Source organism: Melitaea cinxia, chromosome 9 (assembly GCF_905220565.1).
Source record: "Melitaea cinxia chromosome 9, ilMelCinx1.1, whole genome shotgun sequence".
NCBI lineage: Eukaryota > Metazoa > Arthropoda > Insecta > Lepidoptera > Nymphalidae > Melitaea > Melitaea cinxia.
This window is the reverse complement of record NC_059402.1, coordinates 6568521-6588636: the sequence shown is the minus strand read 5'-3', so window position 1 is coordinate 6588636 and position 20116 is coordinate 6568521. Positions and strand designations below refer to the sequence as shown.

Below are 20116 nucleotides of genomic sequence, written 5' to 3'. Positions count from 1 at the left end.
ATGCTCCATGTTCCATACGGTATACTATACTTACTGTACTCCAGGGGGTGGACACTTACATATTGCTGTACTCTGTGGCTCTGTGTTTGACACCTTAAATCGCCTTCATTGATTAATAGTTCCATGGGATAGTTCCTTTTAATATAGGGATGGGCAAATGAAAAATATATATCAATATTTATCGTATCGATGTTTTTAAAAAGTATCGATATATACTGAATAAAAAATATCGATATATCGATATTTTTACTACAAATTGAAAATTAATACATATTTGGCAAGTATATTAATTTTATTATATATTATTACAATGAAGACAAGTATTATGATAACAATGAAGAATATATATATTATTGTATATATGAATTACATATTATTACTAGCTGCTGTGCCCGCGACTTCATCCGCGTGGAATTTAACAAAAAAGTTATTGTTCAGTTCGCAGTTATAAAAAAAAAAAAATGTAAAATAAAAGTAGCCTAAGTTACACCTTATTACACCAGCTATCTGCTAGTGAAAGTTCCGTCAAAATCGGTCCAGCTTAATGAACATGTGCGCACACGTTACACTATAGATTAGCATTAGATTCACACTTTGGTATTTGATCACACTTAAATTAAGTCTACAGAAACTACCCATACACATGTTTTTTGGTTGCGTTCACAAACTACAGAGAGATTATAGACAGCACTAATACCAAAACTACACAATCGTAAAATCTCGCGCGCTCTGTTACCGTTATTCATTTACAGATAAAACGGACCATATGTTGAAATAAAAGTAGAATACATAATTCATTTAAAATATAATATAATTTAAAAAAAAAATATCGACTTCGATATTCAAAAATAAATATCGATTATCGATATTTTGAAATTAAAAATATCGCCCATATTTATCGATATTTTTTTGAAAAAATATCGATATTTCGATATATCGATATTTGGTGCCCTTCCCTATTTGAATATTTAATCTACTCTATGATTGAAAGCCATTTAAACCATTAATCCGAATGAATTAATTGATTGCTTCGTTAAACTATTGTAGATACAAGTAATTTTATTTGCTGAGTGGCTTGTTTATTTTTTAAATGTAATATAACGTACAAATTTGTTATGGTATATCTCATATTTACCAATACCAATGTTTTGATGACTTCCAACTATATTTTCATAAAGCTAAAGATATCGAAACACCATTATTAGTAAGAAAAATAACGGTATATCTTCAATATTTAAAAATTATCATCATCATGGAAATAGACGACACAAAACTTACAGAACAACCCCCTGTTCACCCAACCCCCCAAAAAGTTGAAGATTTAGCAAAACCTTCGAACTTAGAAAGTGATCCTAATCCACCAATTCAATCAAAATCAAAAACTAATGAAATTGAAAACGAAGGAGGGGCCAATCTTGTGACCTCAAAAGATACACAAAAACCGTCGCCAAAAAAACCAAAAAAACGAAAACCTAAAGTTCCCCGAGATGTGACTGCTCCACGACAACCTCTCACTGGTATGTCACTATTAATTATTGTTACCAAATTAATCCTTTTAAAGGATTAAGAGTCTTTCTCTTTGGTATCGTTGGTATACGATTCCTATAATATTAAGATTTTTGTGATTATAACATACTTTGTGTTTTATTATCATAATTATAACTATGTTACTATTTTTTAAGGATATGTGCGGTTTTTGAATGAAAGACGTGATGAGTTACGTGCTAAGCAGCCTGAGCTGGGCTTTGCTGAAATAACTAGAAAATTAGCCAGTGAATGGAGTAAATTACCTGCTGAGGCAAAGCAGTATTTCCTTGATGCAGCTGATCAAGATAAGGAACGGTAAGCCAATTGACTTTTTTTTTTTTTTAATTCACTTGCTCATTTATTAGCACTTTATTAATATTGGAATGGTAAATTCAATAGGTACATTAAGGAATGGGCTGAATATAAGAAAACGGATGCCTACAAAGAATTTAGAAAGCAGCAGTTGGAACAAAAAGATTCAAGTATTACCTCAAAAAAAATTAAACCCAATCCAAGTACTGATAATAATTTGACAAGTTCAGGTAATGTTACATATTGATTTTTAACATTTGATTAAAATACTTTGGTTTCTCTAACAAATAAAATGAATATTTCTTGAATAATAAGATCTCTGCATCAACATTTATTATGTACTTTTTTATTACAACACTAGCTGTGCCCGTGACTTCATCCAATTTAACAAAAAAGTTATTGTTATTAAACAAATAAATTTCTAAAATAAATGTAGGCAAGTTAGTCCTTACTACATCAGCTATCTGCCTGTGAAAGTCCCGTAAAAATTGGTACAGCAGTTTCAGAGATTAGCCAGAACAAACAGACAGACAGTTACATGTTATTTTGGTATAGGTACCATGTACATCCACATGCATTTAGTGAAAAGCTGTTATTTTAATATTAAAAACATATGATGATGATATGTATCTGACTGTCATCCGGATAAGTCGTTTCGTAACTTTTTCACGTTTACCGCGTAACAATCTGTGAAAACTAAAATTAGTGAACTTTGGAACTTTTGAAATAGTTTACAATATAAGTGCATGGATATTTCGAAGGTGAACTTTAGTAATACAGGAATACAGACTGATAGTGGATGTGAGAAAATAAGACTACCTCCAATTATATTTATAATTTATATTGCCACTAATAGGGTAAACAGTGCAATAAGCGTATTCTTAAAACTATTAATTATATATTTTTTATTCTTGTTCTGATATCGATTCTTTCGAATTTTCTTTTTCGCTGTACTGGTTTTTATACACATCGTAGTAACAGCAAAATGATAAACGAATGCTACATTTGTAAAGTTGCTGTGTTAGTTACGCAAAAGAGAACTAAATGTATAAAATGTCATACTCAATGTCACTTGGACTGTATAAGTCCAACGGACAGTAACAAATCCGTAGGACCTCGCGGAAAATGATTATGTCCTCCTTGTGCGTTGACGGCGAATAAGGGAGAAAAAAATATTAAATCGCCAAGCAGTGAGAGTAAAATTAAAGAAATTGAAAATAATACACAGGTACTATCAACTCCGAGTACTTCAACAGAGGAGCAACACCTGGATAAAAATTCTCCTCTGCTATTGGCAATAAGGAACGAGGTTAATGAAGTCGTATCAGGCACTATTGGAAGTGAACTTTCTATAATTCGTAATGAACTAAGTGGCTTACATGACATAAAAGTGTCGCTAGATTATCTGTCAAACTTGTTTGATAGTGTGAAACAAGAACTGAAAGAGGCTAGGACAGAGATAGTTGAGCTTAAAAAGGAGAACAACAACCTCAGAGAAATCGTTGCAGCTAACAGTAGCACTATTGACTTACTAGAAAAAGAATTAAGATCAAATAATATTGAACTACATTGTGTCCCAGAATTTAGAAGTGAAAATCTAGTTAACGTAGTTGAAAATATTGGTAACGTAATAAAGGTCCCAATACAAGAAGGACAAATAACTAAGTGTACAAGAATAGCTAAGTTTAACAAAAATTTCTCACGTCCTAGATCCGTTCTTGTCAAATTCGCGAATCAGTTTCTGAGGGACCGTTTTCTGGCTGGTGTTACTAAGTTTAATAAATCTAATTCAGATAACAAATTAAATACATCACACATCGGAATATCAGGAGAAAAAGCTCCGATTTATGTCCAGGAAAATTTGACTGCAGTGGCCAAAGAGATTCACAGTGCAACACGCATTTTTGCAAGAGAAAAAGGATACCGTTTTGTATGGACTCGCAACGGAAGAATTTTCTTACGAAAATCTATATCTAGTGATTTAATAGTAGTCAAGACCAAGGAACAATTGCAATCATTAGAATAACTTTGTATTAGAAGTACTTTTTTATTATTATTTTGTATTCCATAAAATTATTGATATTGGACCTCATTGGTTATAATTTTTTTTATTTTATTTTTTTAGATTCTACATAGTATTGAATTATTTATATAGTCATTTATGCAAATATATTTTTTATGTCAGATACTATAAGATTTTTTTATCAAAATGTGAGAGGTATAAGAACGAAAACGGTTGAAGTTTATCAATCAATACTAAATTCAGATTTCGACATATTGGTATTTACGGAAACGTGGCTAAATAGTAATATAAGTAGTAATGAGTTTATAGATGATAGATATTACGTATTTCGTAGAGATCGTGAAACTACAAATTCTACTCGCCTGGACGGTGGAGGAGTTCTAATAGCTGTTTCCAAGCGGCATAAATGTCACAGAGTAAACTCGTGGGAAACGAGTAATGAAGATCTTTGGGTTAATGTAATTTTAGGTGCAAAGACTATCTCAATATGTGGAGTTTATTTGCCCCCACCATTGAACTATGAAAGAATAGAGGGATTCATACAAAATGTGGAAAAAATTATATATAGGCAAAGGTTGACGTTGATAGTTGGAGATTTTAACTTACCAGTAATTAAATGGAACAAAGAAAATGATTATGGACAAAGTTTGATCCCTAGTAACCTCAATACAATTAGCACATTGATAAATGATTTTATATCCGTGTCAGGGTTAAAACAATATAATAGTACTAGTAATGCTTTTAATAAAAAATTAGACTTAGTATTTAGTAACGTAAGTAATATTGAAGTTGATATTAGCGATTTTTCAGCATGTAAGGTTGACAAACATCATCCACCACTGTCTCTGGAAGTTATCTGTAATTATGATAGTCTCCAACTATCATCGAAGCCGGAATCAACAATACGATATAACTACATGAAAGCAGATTATAGTGCTATTAATGAAAAACTTAAAATAATACCCTGGACCGAATTATTTCAAAATTGCGATGATATAAATAAAATGGTAGATATATTTTATATGGAGTTGCGTAAGGTAATAGAGACAATGATACCAAAAACTAAATCAAAGATTAAAAACAAATATCCAGTCTGGTACTCAAAAAATCTAATTAGAAGATTAGCAGAGAAGAATAAATATAGAATTTTGTATAAAAAATATAAGAATCCGCTTGATAACATAGAATTCCACCTACTTAGAAAAAGATGTCAACTCATTATAAAGTTAGAATATAGTCATTATTTGCAGACAGTGGAAGATAATATTAAAATAAATCCTAAATATTTTCATTCATACATAAAAAGAATGAGAAATAATAAATGTGACTATCCTGCGTTAATGACATTTAATGACTGTGAATTTACTGATACGAGAGATATTTGTAATCAATTTGCTCTGCATTTTTCAAGTGCATATGTAACTTACGACAGTAAACTAGACTTAAATCAACACCCGAATCTTCAATCTAACTTGAATTTACAACTCCCTAATGTAGGTATAGAAAAGCAGGAAGTAATAGATCAATTAAATAAACTTGATATACACAAGGGCGCAGGCCCAGACAATATACCACCCGTTTTTGTAAAAAATTGCTCGCAGGCATTAGCAAATCCATTAAGTATTTTATATAAAGTATCCCTAGCAGATGGTATATTTCCGGATGTTTGGAAGAAAGCCAGAATTGTACCTATTTTTAAAAGTGGAGATAGAAAGGACATAACTAAGTATAGGCCCATTTGTATACTATCTGTTTTCTCAAAGATTTTTGAAATCATTATATGTAAATCGCTTAGTTGGCACATTAAACCTGTTATGATTGATAATCAACATGGATTTTTAAAAAATAGATCCACAATGTCTAATTTAGCCTCATTTGTAACGGATATATCTGAAGTACTGGACAGTAACGGGCAAATAGACTGTATCTACACAGATTTGGCCAAGGCTTTTGACGTGGTTGACCACAATATTTTACTACAAAAGTTAATGAATTACGGTATCTGTGGAAAATTTATTGATTGGATTACGTCGTATTTGCATAATCGAGAAATGAACGTTGTAATTGGTGGAAATCAATCTGATACTTTTATTGCTGCATCCGGTGTACCGCAGGGATCGCATCTTGGTCCAATACTCTTTGGAATTTTTATAAACGACGTGCTAACGTGTTTCGAGCATTCTAAAATATATTTATATGCGGATGATCTAAAAATGTTTAAACAAATATCAACAGCAGATGATTCCATAAAAATGCAAGCAGATTTAGAAAGACTTGTATCGTGGTGTGAACGGAATCACTTAACATTAAATCACCAAAAGTGTTATAAAATTACATATAGTCGAAAAATTCGAAATCTTTATTATGATTATAATATTGGGGGTAATAACTTGGTATGTGTTAATGAAATATATGATCTGGGAATCTTAATGGATTCGAAGCTAAGTTTTATCCCACATATAGAAGATATTGTTAAAAAGTCCCTTAAAATGCTGGGATTTATCTTTAGAAATACAAAGGATTTCAAAAAATCATATACAAAAATAGTACTTTTTAATTCATACATCAGGAGCAAAATCGAATATTGTTCAATTGTCTGGAACCCATACTACCAAATTCACAAAAATAGATTAGAAAGAATACAAAAAAGATTATTACGTGCATTATCTTATAAAGACAATTTAAAATATAACTACAATAAAATGTTGAAACACTATAAAGTATTGTCATTGTCTACACGAAGAGATGTTTTGGATCTTTGCTTTTTAAATAAAATTATTAGAGGAGATATTGACTGTCCTGATTTGGTCCGAAGATTAAAACTGGCAATCCCTAGAAAACCTATGAGGACTACCAGATCAAAACAAACATTCGTGAGCAGATTTGCTAGAACCAATTTGGGCATGAATACATGCTTAAATAGAATCATAAACTTATATAATTCAATTTTAAAAGAGGATGCAGATATTGATATTTTTAGATATTCTGGGAAAGCATTCAAGAGAAAAGTTAAGATGCTTTTTTTACATTTGAACTCAAATTAGTTACCTACTGTATGAAGTTATGAACATTCTTTCCATATTATACTTTAAATTAGCTGATTTCTTGTACCTCAAACCGTTTACCTATAGATATATTATATTTATAATTTTTATATTTATTCATAGAATTCCCGATGTATTATCATATTAATTGTTGTATTTCGTTGTTTTTTTTTTTACATATACCTACATATTTTAACTTTTTTCTTTTAAATATTTTTTACTGTTTTAGCACGGGTTTTAATTGTTGTAATTTTTTTTTTTTGATAGTTGGTTTTATACTTTTATTGATGAGTTAATTTTTCATAAGATAGATATTTATTGTTAGTATAAGTTTCGAAGCAACTGTTTAAAGTGTATTGCATGCTGAGTTAGCCTATAAGTGTGGTGTATAGTGTAAGATATTCTGTTTAACTATATAATTATGATAGAAACCACTGTATACTACGTTGGCTTCCTATGTAAATAAATAAATAAATAAATAAAACAGACACTCCAATATTATTTATTTGTACAGATGCTGGTACACAGCCTTCAGAACAAAATACTGCTAGTGGAAATGCAAGTGCTGTACCAATAACAACTGTACAAAGGCAACAAACTCCACCTCGACCAAGACCTTGTATAACTCCTGCTTCAGTAGGTTTTACTTTTTTTTAATATAAAATCTATATCTAATATATTTAAAGTATTTCTTATAATTTTTTTATATATAACAACCTTGTTTTATAGGGAGAAGAAATACCTGGAGACACAGATATTCCTATATTTACAGATCAGTTCTTACAGCACAATAAACTTAGAGAAACTGAGCTTCGTCAATTACGGAAAGCTAATTCTGATTATGAACAACAGGTAAATGATTATATTTATTTTTAAACTACCAAACTTCGTTGCTTCCATAGGGATAGGGAAGTTAAAAAAATTAATCACAAAATCGAGAATTTTTTTGAGCTGGTTTTTTTTTATACAAATCTTCTGACATAATAATCAGAAAAAAAGGATTACCACAATTATAATTGTTGACACACATATGTCTTGATGATTTATTTTTGTTTATATTATGTGCACTACTGTAATTATTGATGTTACATTAAGTTTTACCTAGTCATTATTTAAATTCTTATCCAATTATACAATTTATTCTGGATTTTCGTATACTCTGTGCAGTTAATTATTTTAAAAGTAAAAGAAAACTGAAGAATTAGCTACGCACTCAATCAATAATTTACTATAAATTTTGTACATTCACTCTTACAGATATGTTTATATAATCGCATTATAATTTGTTAATGTGCAGTAAAAATATATAATATTAAATATCATAACATTTTAGAATGCTATTTTACAACGCCATGCTGAAGAAGTAAGTGCTGCCACTGCAAGACTTCGTGCAGAAACTGCAGCAGCAGCTGAAAGAACAGCAGCACTTGTAGCTCATCGTCGAGCTCTTGTGTGTACCCTAACCCAAGCCTTTCAATCAGTAATATTGCCACTACAAGGTACATTTTCTATTCTTTTACTAAAATACTTTACACAGTTTTGTAACCTGTTCATCCTCATGGATAATGGACTGCCACAGTCTTCACAGCTACTGATTGTTGAACTTGAAGTGTGGATTGGTATGTTTATCATCTAATCAAAAAAGATATTTGTTTTAGTCTGGGCGTTCTTATTTGTCTTGTATATTTCCTGATCTCTGACACAGGTTGCTTATGATAATGGGGACTATGTGTCTAGAAGTTTAACTGTTTGTCTAATTCTATGATTCAATAAAGATGAAGGATTAATTTTATTATTTGAAAGATAGAAATTGACCTAGTTTGTATCTTTGCATGTTATCAAAACCCTTTATCATCACTTTTTTAGGAGATTATATATTAAACGAAATTGCTTTATGTCCTCTCTGAGAGTGCAGAATAATTAGAGTATAAAACAGTCGCTTCCTGCTAGCTGTATGCTTAGATCTTTAAAACTACGCAACAGATTTTGATGTGGTTTTCTTTAGTAAATAAAGTGATTCCAGAGGAAGTTTTATATGTATAATACATGCGTAATATAGTAGAGGAACACTGATAGTTTTTGCAACTGAGCAAAGCTGGGGCGGGTCGCTGGTAAATTGACATTCATAAAATTTATCAAAATTTGTGACAATTTAATAGTTCTATAGTTACAATAATTTTGAAACTTTTCAGGAGGATCTAATGGAGCTACTGAAAGTAATATTGAAGAGTACATGGAAAAATTACAAAGTTTTGCCTTAGAAGGAAAGAATAATCCTGTTCTAAAACAGGCTAGAGATATCTTAAACAGAACTGAGTTACCAATTGTTTAACATCTTTTTAATAAAACTATACTACATAAATGTTTTGTTTCAATAATCTAGTTACATCTAATGTAGAAAAAAAAAACGCCTCTGTTGACCAATTTAGGTAAAAATTATGTAGGTCCATCAATCGCAACAATAGGGGATCGGGCAAATCTTCAGAAAGCGTTTTAAATTAATCTTTATGGATACTTATTACAATAAAAAATTAAATTTTATCTTTTTATAGCCTTTTAGGTTCTCAAAATCATGTTTTAATATTGTTAGCTTAAAAATCCCGCTAAAATGCCACGTTATGTCATCTGAGAGAGCGTAACGTCATTTGAAGTAATAATAAAGGCGCGTCCCACAACGCCATCGATCACGACCGCTGAAATTGCCGTTCCACAAACGTAAAAAACGCCGCGGGCGTTGTAGGCGAATTTTGTAAGTAGAACGCATATTTGGGTGGTGTCAAGTGTCAGCTGTGTGCGCGAAATATGGCGGCATGGTGAAAACGTGATGCAGGCTTTGCGGATGCTTAGTGGAACGCTATCAATGTTTGATCCTACAAATGACGTCACGTACTGTAGTTGGTGTTTCAGTATAGATAAATATTGTAAATAATATTTCTTCATTTAAATTTTTTTAATGAATTATATTAAATTATTATTCGATAAATAATCGTACATTATAGATTTTAATCAGATTACTGTCCGATCCCCTATTGTATATATGAATCTGAAGAATGAGATGAAGATTCGTCTGATTCATTGTCGTCCTTATTAGCTTCAGTATCATATTGATGTAATTTTTTCCTCCACATTTTTATTAACATGTCCCAAGATCTTCTGCTATATTTTGTATACTTATCTGGTGTTTTTGGGTCATCCTTTGTACGTTTGTCTCTGAAATTTTAAGAACAAAGTAATGCATAATATTTTCGTTTATGACTTAAGCTATAAGTCAGTAAATTTGGAAGAAATAACAATTTAGACTCTTTGTAATGAAAATCAAGGTACAACTACATTATTTTAATAATTCTATTACCATTAGAAGTCCATAATTTTAGGGCCAACTTAGTAATAAAACTAGGCTTAAGCTTAAGCATTGGCTTTAGAGTACTTATATGAAAAAGAAGAAAAAAATAAGTTACATTAGTATCTTTAGTTTTAACAATGCCTTACTAGTATTTTAAGACAATTAAACTTGACACATTAACATATTATTATAATACGGCTATTCTTGTACAATACCTGGCCATAAAAAATGTATATCGATCTTTGGAAAGCTCGGAGGCACATTACCAATTTGACGAGCATTCTTTCTTTTCTATAAATTAAGGCTCCATCAGACAAGTGCTAAAGACAAATTGTCTAAATCCGAAGACAGAATCTGGTTTTGACAGTTCAATAAAAAGTTAAGTTGCGTTTAATTGAAGTGGTTATTAATTTTTTTAAGTAGATTATACTTTTATTAATAAAATTATTTAAAACGGGATATTTACAATGTGTATTTTTTTATAATATTTTGTGGAGCTCAATATTTCGACATAATCTATGATAGTCTTGTTCACGAGACTTGTGTTATCTTGAATAATTTTAGGAACGAAAATATCAATGTTAATTTAAAATCTAATTCTAGTTTTCAACACAAAAAGAAATCGACTCTAAAGTTGGAAGAAAATTAACCAGACATGGAACGCTTTTGGAAAGCATATCATATAATGATACTATTATTTTTGCACAATTAAAAAACAAATGATCGAGATAGCCTTCCTCCAGGCCACATTCACACAAGGAACTATCATGGATGCGTAATTTAGCCAAGAACACAGGTGTACAAGAGAAACTTAATCACATGCGAATAATTATCAACGTAGTTATTCTACCTAGGTTGGTATATTTAAAAAACCACAGCTTGATAGGAATACACGGTTACACTGTCATAGTGTTTACCTGAAACTAGCCTCGAGGATTACCAAAGTATTCCAGGATTTCTCCGAACATTGGTTAGCCAAACTTCTAAAGTACTTAATATATTTATTACAGCCTAGGAGAATGGTGTATTTTGCACATATTTCTGCCTACTCATCACCTGATATACCATTATGACTCGGTATCCAGGCAAGCAATTAACTTGACTGTTGATATTTAAACAGGATCTCTTTTATCTTTAGAGTAATGGGGGAAAATTATTTTTAGCGTGAAATGGAGTTTTCAATACATCTTGAAGACAGCTTTGAGAATCAGTGAATATTATAGATTTATTAAGACCATGAGATTCAAAAAAGTGTAATGGATCAAGCAGAGTAAAGATCCAACACAATATTAATCATAATTTACTACTACAGATAACAACCTTTTAAAAGGTGTGTGACAGCAAGCAATACATAAAAACTTTTATGAGAACTGTTTACTTACATGGGGACCTGTTTCATGTAACAATGATAACCAACAGTGTTTTTTCCATAATCTATCTGCTTTTGACGTCTTTGTAAAACTGATGGATCAGTTTCCAGCTCAAGTGGTTTTCTTTTTGTACTAAAAATATAAAAGTGAAGTTAGTCATTGTAAACATGTTAAGTAACCTTTTTAACAGTTTTGTTTTAAATTATATACTCACCTATCTTCAGTCTCATTTTTTGTATTCAATTTAATTTTTTTTCTACTGGTAGAGTTTTCTCTACTATCTGTTTTATTTTTTTCCTTTGTCTTTCGTATTACTGAAATGTAACGCAATAATTAAAACAAAAATTTTAATTAATCAACACTGATTCATCAATCATGATTGATTCAACCTGTAACATCCCACTCCTAGGCATAGGTTTCCCCATATAGGAGTAAAAAATAAAAAGTAATAATTCTTAATTCACCAAATAGCCCACCCTACATACCTTCTGTAGTAGCGTTTTGATCTTCACTACAAATTGTTGGAAAGATAAGATTATCCATTATTCCGTAGATAATTTATTATACAAGCACTATTCATTAAATATTGTACTAAGACACAATTTAATTAGCTTTTAAGACCCCGTTTAATTTTTACTACTTAGCTATAAAATAATATTAAATCATCAAGGCAGCGTCCAATTAAAGAACCAAAACCATTATCACTTAAATAATCAGTTCCATTGATGCAATGAATATGATAAGTAATTTTGTATTTATAAGATTTTGTTTGAGAATAAAATGAAAGCCTTCTATTTACTTCTCAAAGCTGTTTATATTGAAATACTTGAAGAATTGTTAATTTTCACCGGTTAATACTATGACGTTAATAACGCGCGAAAAATGACATATTATTGTTGTTGTTTTAAAATTTATCCCCAATAGGGAAAGGCAAAGGACTATAATCCATACAGCCTAGTCTGAATTTGTAAGTTTCGTTCTGATATAAGACATATTATTGTTTCATGACAGTCACTTTGCTTTTTTTTTTAATTTATTGAGAGCTAGATTCGAGTTCTTCGCTCTAAACTGTACACAGTCACTTCTCTCAGGAGCAGTGTGAACAGATTCTATTTAACGAATCTACTGCTAGTGAAGGTTAAAAACTACTAAATTCTACCAAAAGAGAACGAGAAAATACTAAAAATCTATTACATTTCTTCGCTGTTGTGTTACAACGAAGAAGCTTGTATGTTCTCTTGATTATAACGATAAAACAATAAAATGAACAAAAAAACTAGCATAAATTAGATGAACCAATGTTTATAACTTAAAATAAAAATCTACAGAAATATTTTGTCTTATCTTATTTGTCTTTATCTCGGATAACATTCTTATAAACCTGAGTCCATTAATTTGATTTTAAGCCCTATTTCTTATCATTTTTATCTATTCAACTTTTATTGAAATTTCGTGTTTCACTCGGCATTGACAACTGTGGGAAGCCCCTACATTCCAAAGACAATAATATTCAATCCTTAGTACCTATGAAATACCGCTTAGATTTGCTTGTTTAATAAGAGACCACTATAAAATGCCTCCGGGAATCACTATTTACCTACAGTTAAATTTAGATACAAACAGTGTTACAACCTCAAAACTTGTATAATTTAAGTTTTATGTGCTAAAATAAGGAGAAAATCGGGTAATTATATCTTAAAGTCGATGATCGGTATTTAACCACCAATTAAATTAAGAGTTCTACCGATAAATCGGTTATTTTTACATCACTGGCTCATGGCACCAAAGAGCAACACGGAGGGGAGTAGCCATCTACAGGCGTTCCCCTCTGTCAAGGTATAAGGCCAAATGGCCATATGCGTACAATAAAACTAGTTGCAGCCGCACTGATCACTAGACTAAATCTAGTTGCGCGATTGAATCAACGTCCTTCAAAAAATGCTAAATTGTTCTGTTTTTTGCTTCAAAAAAAGATCTGCCACGTCAAATTTACTAAAACATGGCGTTACCTTTCATACGTAAGTATTTTTTAATCACATTATTACTTGTATACTACTTTTAAACCTTTTTTAAACTTAAAAATTACAAATATTATCGGTCGTGTTGACTCGATTTGTTTACCAACATAGGCCGCTCGCCCTCATACAATATGCGGATCGGTCGAGCGACTGATCGGAGTCTATTTCCGAGAAGTCACTGTCGCCGAGCGATAGTGTTGTTACCGGTTTGTTTGTAGATAGTTATCGATAAAAACGGCAAAGGCAAAATAGGTGACAGACATTTTTAAGATCTTGATTTATTTATAATATAATATTGCTAGCTTTTTTTAATAAACATAGTTATATAATAAAATTGCATTAAATTAAATATAATACGCGTATTACGAGTATTAATACATTTTACTAGAATTACTTAATGTGAACTTCGACCATAATGTTTTATATAAAAATTTGGCAGGTTTTCTGAAAATCCAAATTTAAGGGATACATGGAAAAAAATTGTAATAACAGACAGACCTAGACGCCCACAAAAAATAGTGTAATTTGTTCAGATCATATCAATACCACTAACTTTCAAGTGTTGGCGAACAATAGAAGGATTAGTCGAGGGCACCAAACCAACACTAACGCCACACTGTCTCATGTACAAGGTAATCGAGATATGGTTCACCTTTGTCATAGTAGTGAAACGAAACTTAGATTTGTCAACTTTGAAAATTAACAATGTTAAATCCATCCTTTCAGAGTCATCAACAAATCATTCAATCTAGCAGATGACAGGCTATCATCTTATGATGCCATTAGTGCTACGCTCCCTATTCCTGATTTGTTGACATCACAGTGTACATCATCAACTCCTCAAAATGTGGGTTAATTTTAAATCGTTTATTGTAGACTGGCATTGTTTGGCACAACAACGTTGCACCAAACGTATTGTGACATAATTATAATAGTTAGACATATGCTGTCGCGACACTTTTTAACCGACTTCCAAAAAGGGAGGAGGGTCTCAATTCGAGTGTATTTTTTTATGTATGTTACTTCAGAACTTTTGACTGGGTGGACCAATTTTGATAATTTTTAATTTAATAGAAAGCTGATGTTTATCATGTGGTTGCACTTAAATTTCATCGAGATCTGATAACATCTTTTTGAGTAACCTTTGATTACGCGTATATATTACATATATTGTATTACTTGTCCATGTAATTGAAGTCAGTTTTTTTTTTTCGTTTGCGAGCAAATACAATTATAGTAGATAATGATGTATTCTACAAAGTCTTACTACATTTTGTATTTCTATTATCATTAGTTTTTGCAGCGCACGCAATGTAAGGAATTTTTTAGGATATTTTTTTATCCCTTGGGTTACATTATTGGAGTTTTAGTAAAGATCCCTAATATTTTTAAAAATATAGTATAACCTATGTCGCTCAAGGATAGTGTAGCTTCTCAACGATGAAATAATTTTTTGAATCGGTCCAATAGTTTCGGAGCCTATTCAATGCTAAAAAACAAACAATCAAATCTTTACTCTTTATAATCGTTTATTTTACATGAAGATGTTTGATTTGTAGTATATAATAAATCAAGTCTATTTTTATAATAATATCTTACCTTTGTATCACTTTAAAAACATTATTTCCCTAACCGAGTAGTTGAATTTATCGATAATGCATATCGACAGTTGTTACAACCACGGCTGTTAGCAACTTTTCAGTGTAGTTGCGGCGTGTCATTATACTGTAATGACATAGAATGTATCTATGTGTGTGTGAAAAATGTAAGTGTGATTTTAATTTAGTATGTGTGAGTTTCGTAGTGACAGACGATTATTTTTGTGTGGGAATTAGATAAAGTGTGCATGTGTGTAATTTCCCCCCGCAAAAAATGACAGAAAGTTTTGTATCGGTAACAAACGCAATGGCCACTCCCCTCCGTGTTGCTCTATGCATGGCACGAACGGTTACGAAAAGAATAAAAATTAAAGACAAACCTACCTAACCAATTTTTTTCAATACATGTGGGATTCCCCTAACAGCTATCCCTCTCGAAAAATTAATAGTAGAAAGTAATAGTTACAATCCATTCGAAAATTAACAATTCTTCAAGTATTTCAATATAAACAGCTTTGAGAAGTAAACAAAATCTTATAAATACAAAATCACTTATCATATTCATTACATCAATGGAACTGATCATTTAAGTGATAATGGTTTTGGTTCTTTAATTGGACGCTGCCTTGATGATTTAATATTATTTTATAGCTAAGTAGTAAAAATTAAACGAGGTCTTAAAAGCTAATTAAATTGATATAATCTAATTATAAAATAAATTACTTTAAAAATAAATACTATAAAAATGAAATTATTAAAAATAAAAATGACCCCAGAAAACTATGTCAATTGTTAAATACACTTACCGGTAGGATAAAAAAATCTTTAGATGAATTTATACTACACGCCTTCGATAAAAAACATGCCTCGATTAAAGATATTTGTAATAATTTCGCAAAATCTTTTAATAATAACGCTAAAAATATTTTAAATACATGTCAAATACCGTTACTTGACAAAAATATTTACAGAAATTCAATTGATGTTATGTAGCATAATAAACGAGAAACCAAGAGGAATATTGGTTTCTCGTTTATTATGCTACAATTTATTTAACTGAAAGAATTCTACTAGACAAATAAAATATATCTTAAATTAATAATAATAAATAACAAAGTATGACAGTTGACACGTTTGGTTTTAACAATACTACGGAGATCGTATACATGGCGCGGAGGTCGCATATCACCTCATTCTCCCCCGGTTCAGTTTTCACTCTCACTCCCATCAACCACAAAGTCCGCTAGGTAGGAGGATAATTTTCGCGTCCTATTAGATCTCCTGGGGAGTCCAGTCCGAAGAACTGGCGAAGTCGTCGACGGCTCTCCTACACGAGGCGGTGACGAAGGAGCGATATTTTCAGGAATATTGGTTTCTCGTTTATTATGCTACAATTTATTTAACTGAAAGAATTCTACTAGACAAATATAATATATCTTAAATTAATAATAATAAATAACAAAGTATGACAGTTGACACGTTTGGTTTTAACAATACTACGGAGATCGTATACATGGCGCGGAGGTCGCATATCACCTCAGTTGTGTAGTCATTGATTGTCGGAATCGGATTGATTGTCGGAATTTCGTGTAAATAAACACTTGAACGATAGAAATCACATTTTAGTAATATTTATAGATTATAGCAAAGCATTTGATACTCTACAACATATCATTCTTCTTGAAAAATTAGAAAATAACGGAATCACTTTTAAATTGGTGTTATAATTATCTTTCAAATAGAACATATCGCGTTAAAATTACTGACACCCTCAGTGCCGAAAAAACAAAAGCCATCTATATAAGCTCAACGCAAAATAGATTCTCTGGGGACATACAAATCACTGCACATAGCCATCAATGTTTTCATAATTCATATACTGGTACCTGCAACTGTAACCACATTGACTTTGTTAAAACTCAGCGTTACCTTGGTATTACTATAGATACTAACCTCAATTAGAAGGAACATATAAACAGTGTTTGCGACAAATTACGTCCCCTTTTAGCCAAATTAACCATAATTAAACCCAAAATTCCATTCACAATACTATTAATGTTTTATAAATCTTTAGGTGAATCTATTATATCTTATGGACTAGGTATACCATTAGAATTAATAGTACATGCAGCGGTCCCAGTTATTTTATTTAAAATTCCGTTAATTAAACAAAGATTTGAAAACTCGCTACCGGGTGTATTAAGATATTTGAGTTGTTAAAACCAAACGTGTCAACTGTCATACTTTGTTATTTATTATTATTAATTTAGTCATTATATTTGTCTAGTAGAATTCTTTCAGTTAAATAAAACCAATATCCCTATTGGTTTCTCGTTTATTATGCCACAAAATTGTGCAGCTAAGGAGTCACAGATTTAAATAAACCGAGTGAGGATGTTAGGGTTTCTGTCAAATTCCGGGACAAGGCGAAGGGCCTTGAAAATTTCGTCTGCGTTATTTTGCGTCATTATTAAACTATTTAATTCTAAATTTTCTAATTCTAAATTATCTAACTCTACGATATCTCTATTATTATCTGCTAATTGTCTACAGGCCTGGCACGATTTAGCCTTCCGCGAACTAGAGGCTCTGGGATAATAAATCTTGAAGTTTAAGATTTAAAGGTGCAACACGAGAATAGTTCAAATGTACTTAAAACAGCATTTCTGGTTTTCTCCGTGAATCGATTTTCGGATTCTTCCTCTGGTCTGCAGCAGGCCCGTAGATTCAGGATATCCGGAACGGTGCTTGATAGCCCCCCGGGTGACTCGCGACGCGATTATCGATGTGAGATATTAGATAGAGAGATGGTAAAAAAGACGTCAAAAATTATAACAAAATAGGGCCGCTTGTGTCTAGAATAAAAAAGTCGATCCTATTAGTATTATTGTCACATTATTTGTATTCACTATAAATATAAAGCCTTGCGCCGGCGGCACACTCTATAACATGTAAACAAAAGGATTGATAACACTGTTGTTGCTCACGTAGCTCTCATTGGGTAATCCTAAGTCTCATACTAAAGTCCCGCAAAATTTTCCTGTGAACTACAATAAACTTTTATGCCAATGCTATGTGCTTTTATATTATATGGGATAGCGTTAAAAATTTTTAGAATGAAACTGATATTCAGAAATATTCATAATATAAAATAAAACTCTTACAATAAACACTTTACTATAAAAGATTGACATTTATAATATTTTGTTAGCATTTTTTACGCTCAACATAAATAAAAAAACAATATCTCAAACATAATAACAAATCGCTTTACGGTAACATTGTTTTACAACTTACTATCAAATTATGATTCGTAAAAATTTAAAATATAAGTAAAAAAACACGGCCCATTTTATCGCTCATGCCGTTCATTCTCTTATACTCATTCAAATCTGAAAATGTTATGACCACATCCCTATTTGCGTCAAAAAAATCCGTATTTTAATAATTTTTAAGTGTTTAAAATGATAAATTGATATTTGTTTTTAGTAAAATAAATAGTAAATGGAGTTTTACAAGTGTCCGTAAGCTAATATGTTGTGAAAGTGAGTGATAAATGCGGAAAAAACGTGAATTACGATTGACAGGGGTTTGTTTACCAAATAAGACTCTTCCAAAATAAACAGAATTATAGTATCTTCACTTCTATATGTTTATTAATAAAGAACACATTAGGAAAACATCCGGACTTATGTCCATACATTATCAATGATACGGTCAAGAAATTCTTCGAAAGATTTGACAGATACGATTCTTTTTTTTTGAGTTTTTATAGTCCGGTCTTCCCTCCTCGTCCTAATTAAGTTTCTATAACTTTTATCTATCCATAATTAATGAAAAAGTACCTAACTAAGATCGGATAATCATAGCGTCATTGCATAGTACAAACTTTAAAATTAAAAATTACTTACGCACATTGCGTACGTAATTTATTTCATATTTATAAAGACTTGGTTGAAATATTCAGAGCATATTTAATTTCGAAAAAAATTTTTTCGTTGTAAACTGAGAAAAGTACTTACGTACGTACATACCTACCTACTCAGGACTGATTTAATATTTTTACTATAAAATTGTGATGCATAAAATATTAACAATTGAATTATAACAGGACCTACTACAATAGAAATAAAAACTACCTGATAGGTTAATCAATTTTATTTAGAGAATGTTCACAAAAAAAAAATCTAAAAAAATGTTTCCCATTGAATACAATCAAGGGATTTAATTTGTCTCCTGCCGCATTAACAGTTGCTAATATTGTTTTTTTTTTACCTGGACCTCTTTTTATAACTAAACACTATATCAATCAGATGAATAGTTTTTGAGATGATGAGACAAGTTAGATCACGTGGCTAATAAAGAAAATCTGTGGCGGTGTGGCTTGACATATTGGGCGTGTAATAAATCGAATAAAAATACTCAAGACTTAACCTAAAGGTCTAGATACCAGGCCATAAACTCCAAAAAAAAAACTCATTGGGTGTGTTCCACTAAATGCCCGCGCATGGATTGGAGTAAAACGTTCATTCAATATGGATACGCGTAGTGGAACGCACTGATTATTTCCCGTTAACAAATATTAAAATATTAATAATTTATTATCGAGTTATTATAGCTCATTAATTCTTTCGGGTGCCATCTGCGCGTGTCATACGCAGTCGATATGTATAAATAAAAATATTCAATACTGCCATTTTTAAGCCAAAAGTGGATTTTATTTTTGGGTGCTGGCGTTGTAGCACCCGTTTGATTTTGATTTTTCTTAAAAACGAGGACACGCGCAAACAAATGTTATTGATCCTTTTTTTCATAAATTTTAACGCGCAGGCGATTAAATAAAACTAAATTATCATAAATTATAAATTCATAATTCTAGGT

General features: G+C 31.1%; 2 protein-coding genes across 2 annotated transcripts; one reads left to right on the top strand and one right to left on the bottom strand.

The window, feature by feature from the left end:
- The first annotated feature begins 971 nt into the window (after positions 1 to 971).
- LOC123656735 (high mobility group protein 20A) lies at positions 972 to 9268 on the top strand. Its single transcript, XM_045592394.1, has 7 exons — positions 972 to 1517; positions 1683 to 1842; positions 1927 to 2069; positions 7421 to 7542; positions 7636 to 7758; positions 8240 to 8405; positions 9099 to 9268. Exons 1-7 carry the CDS (start codon positions 1253 to 1255, stop codon positions 9236 to 9238), a joined length of 1119 nt encoding a protein of 372 aa, XP_045448350.1. The 5' UTR covers positions 972 to 1252; the 3' UTR covers positions 9239 to 9268.
- Positions 9269 to 9901: 633 nt separating this feature from the next.
- Positions 9902 to 12503, bottom strand: LOC123656737 (histone RNA hairpin-binding protein). The gene is made up of 5 exons (XM_045592398.1): positions 12419 to 12503; positions 12105 to 12263; positions 11834 to 11933; positions 11632 to 11751; positions 9902 to 10116 (listed from the first exon to the last, which is right to left on the bottom strand). Exons 2-5 carry the CDS (start codon positions 12160 to 12162, stop codon positions 9933 to 9935), a joined length of 462 nt encoding a protein of 153 aa, XP_045448354.1. The 5' UTR covers positions 12163 to 12263; positions 12419 to 12503; the 3' UTR covers positions 9902 to 9932.
- Positions 12504 to 20116: the final 7613 nt, after the last annotated feature.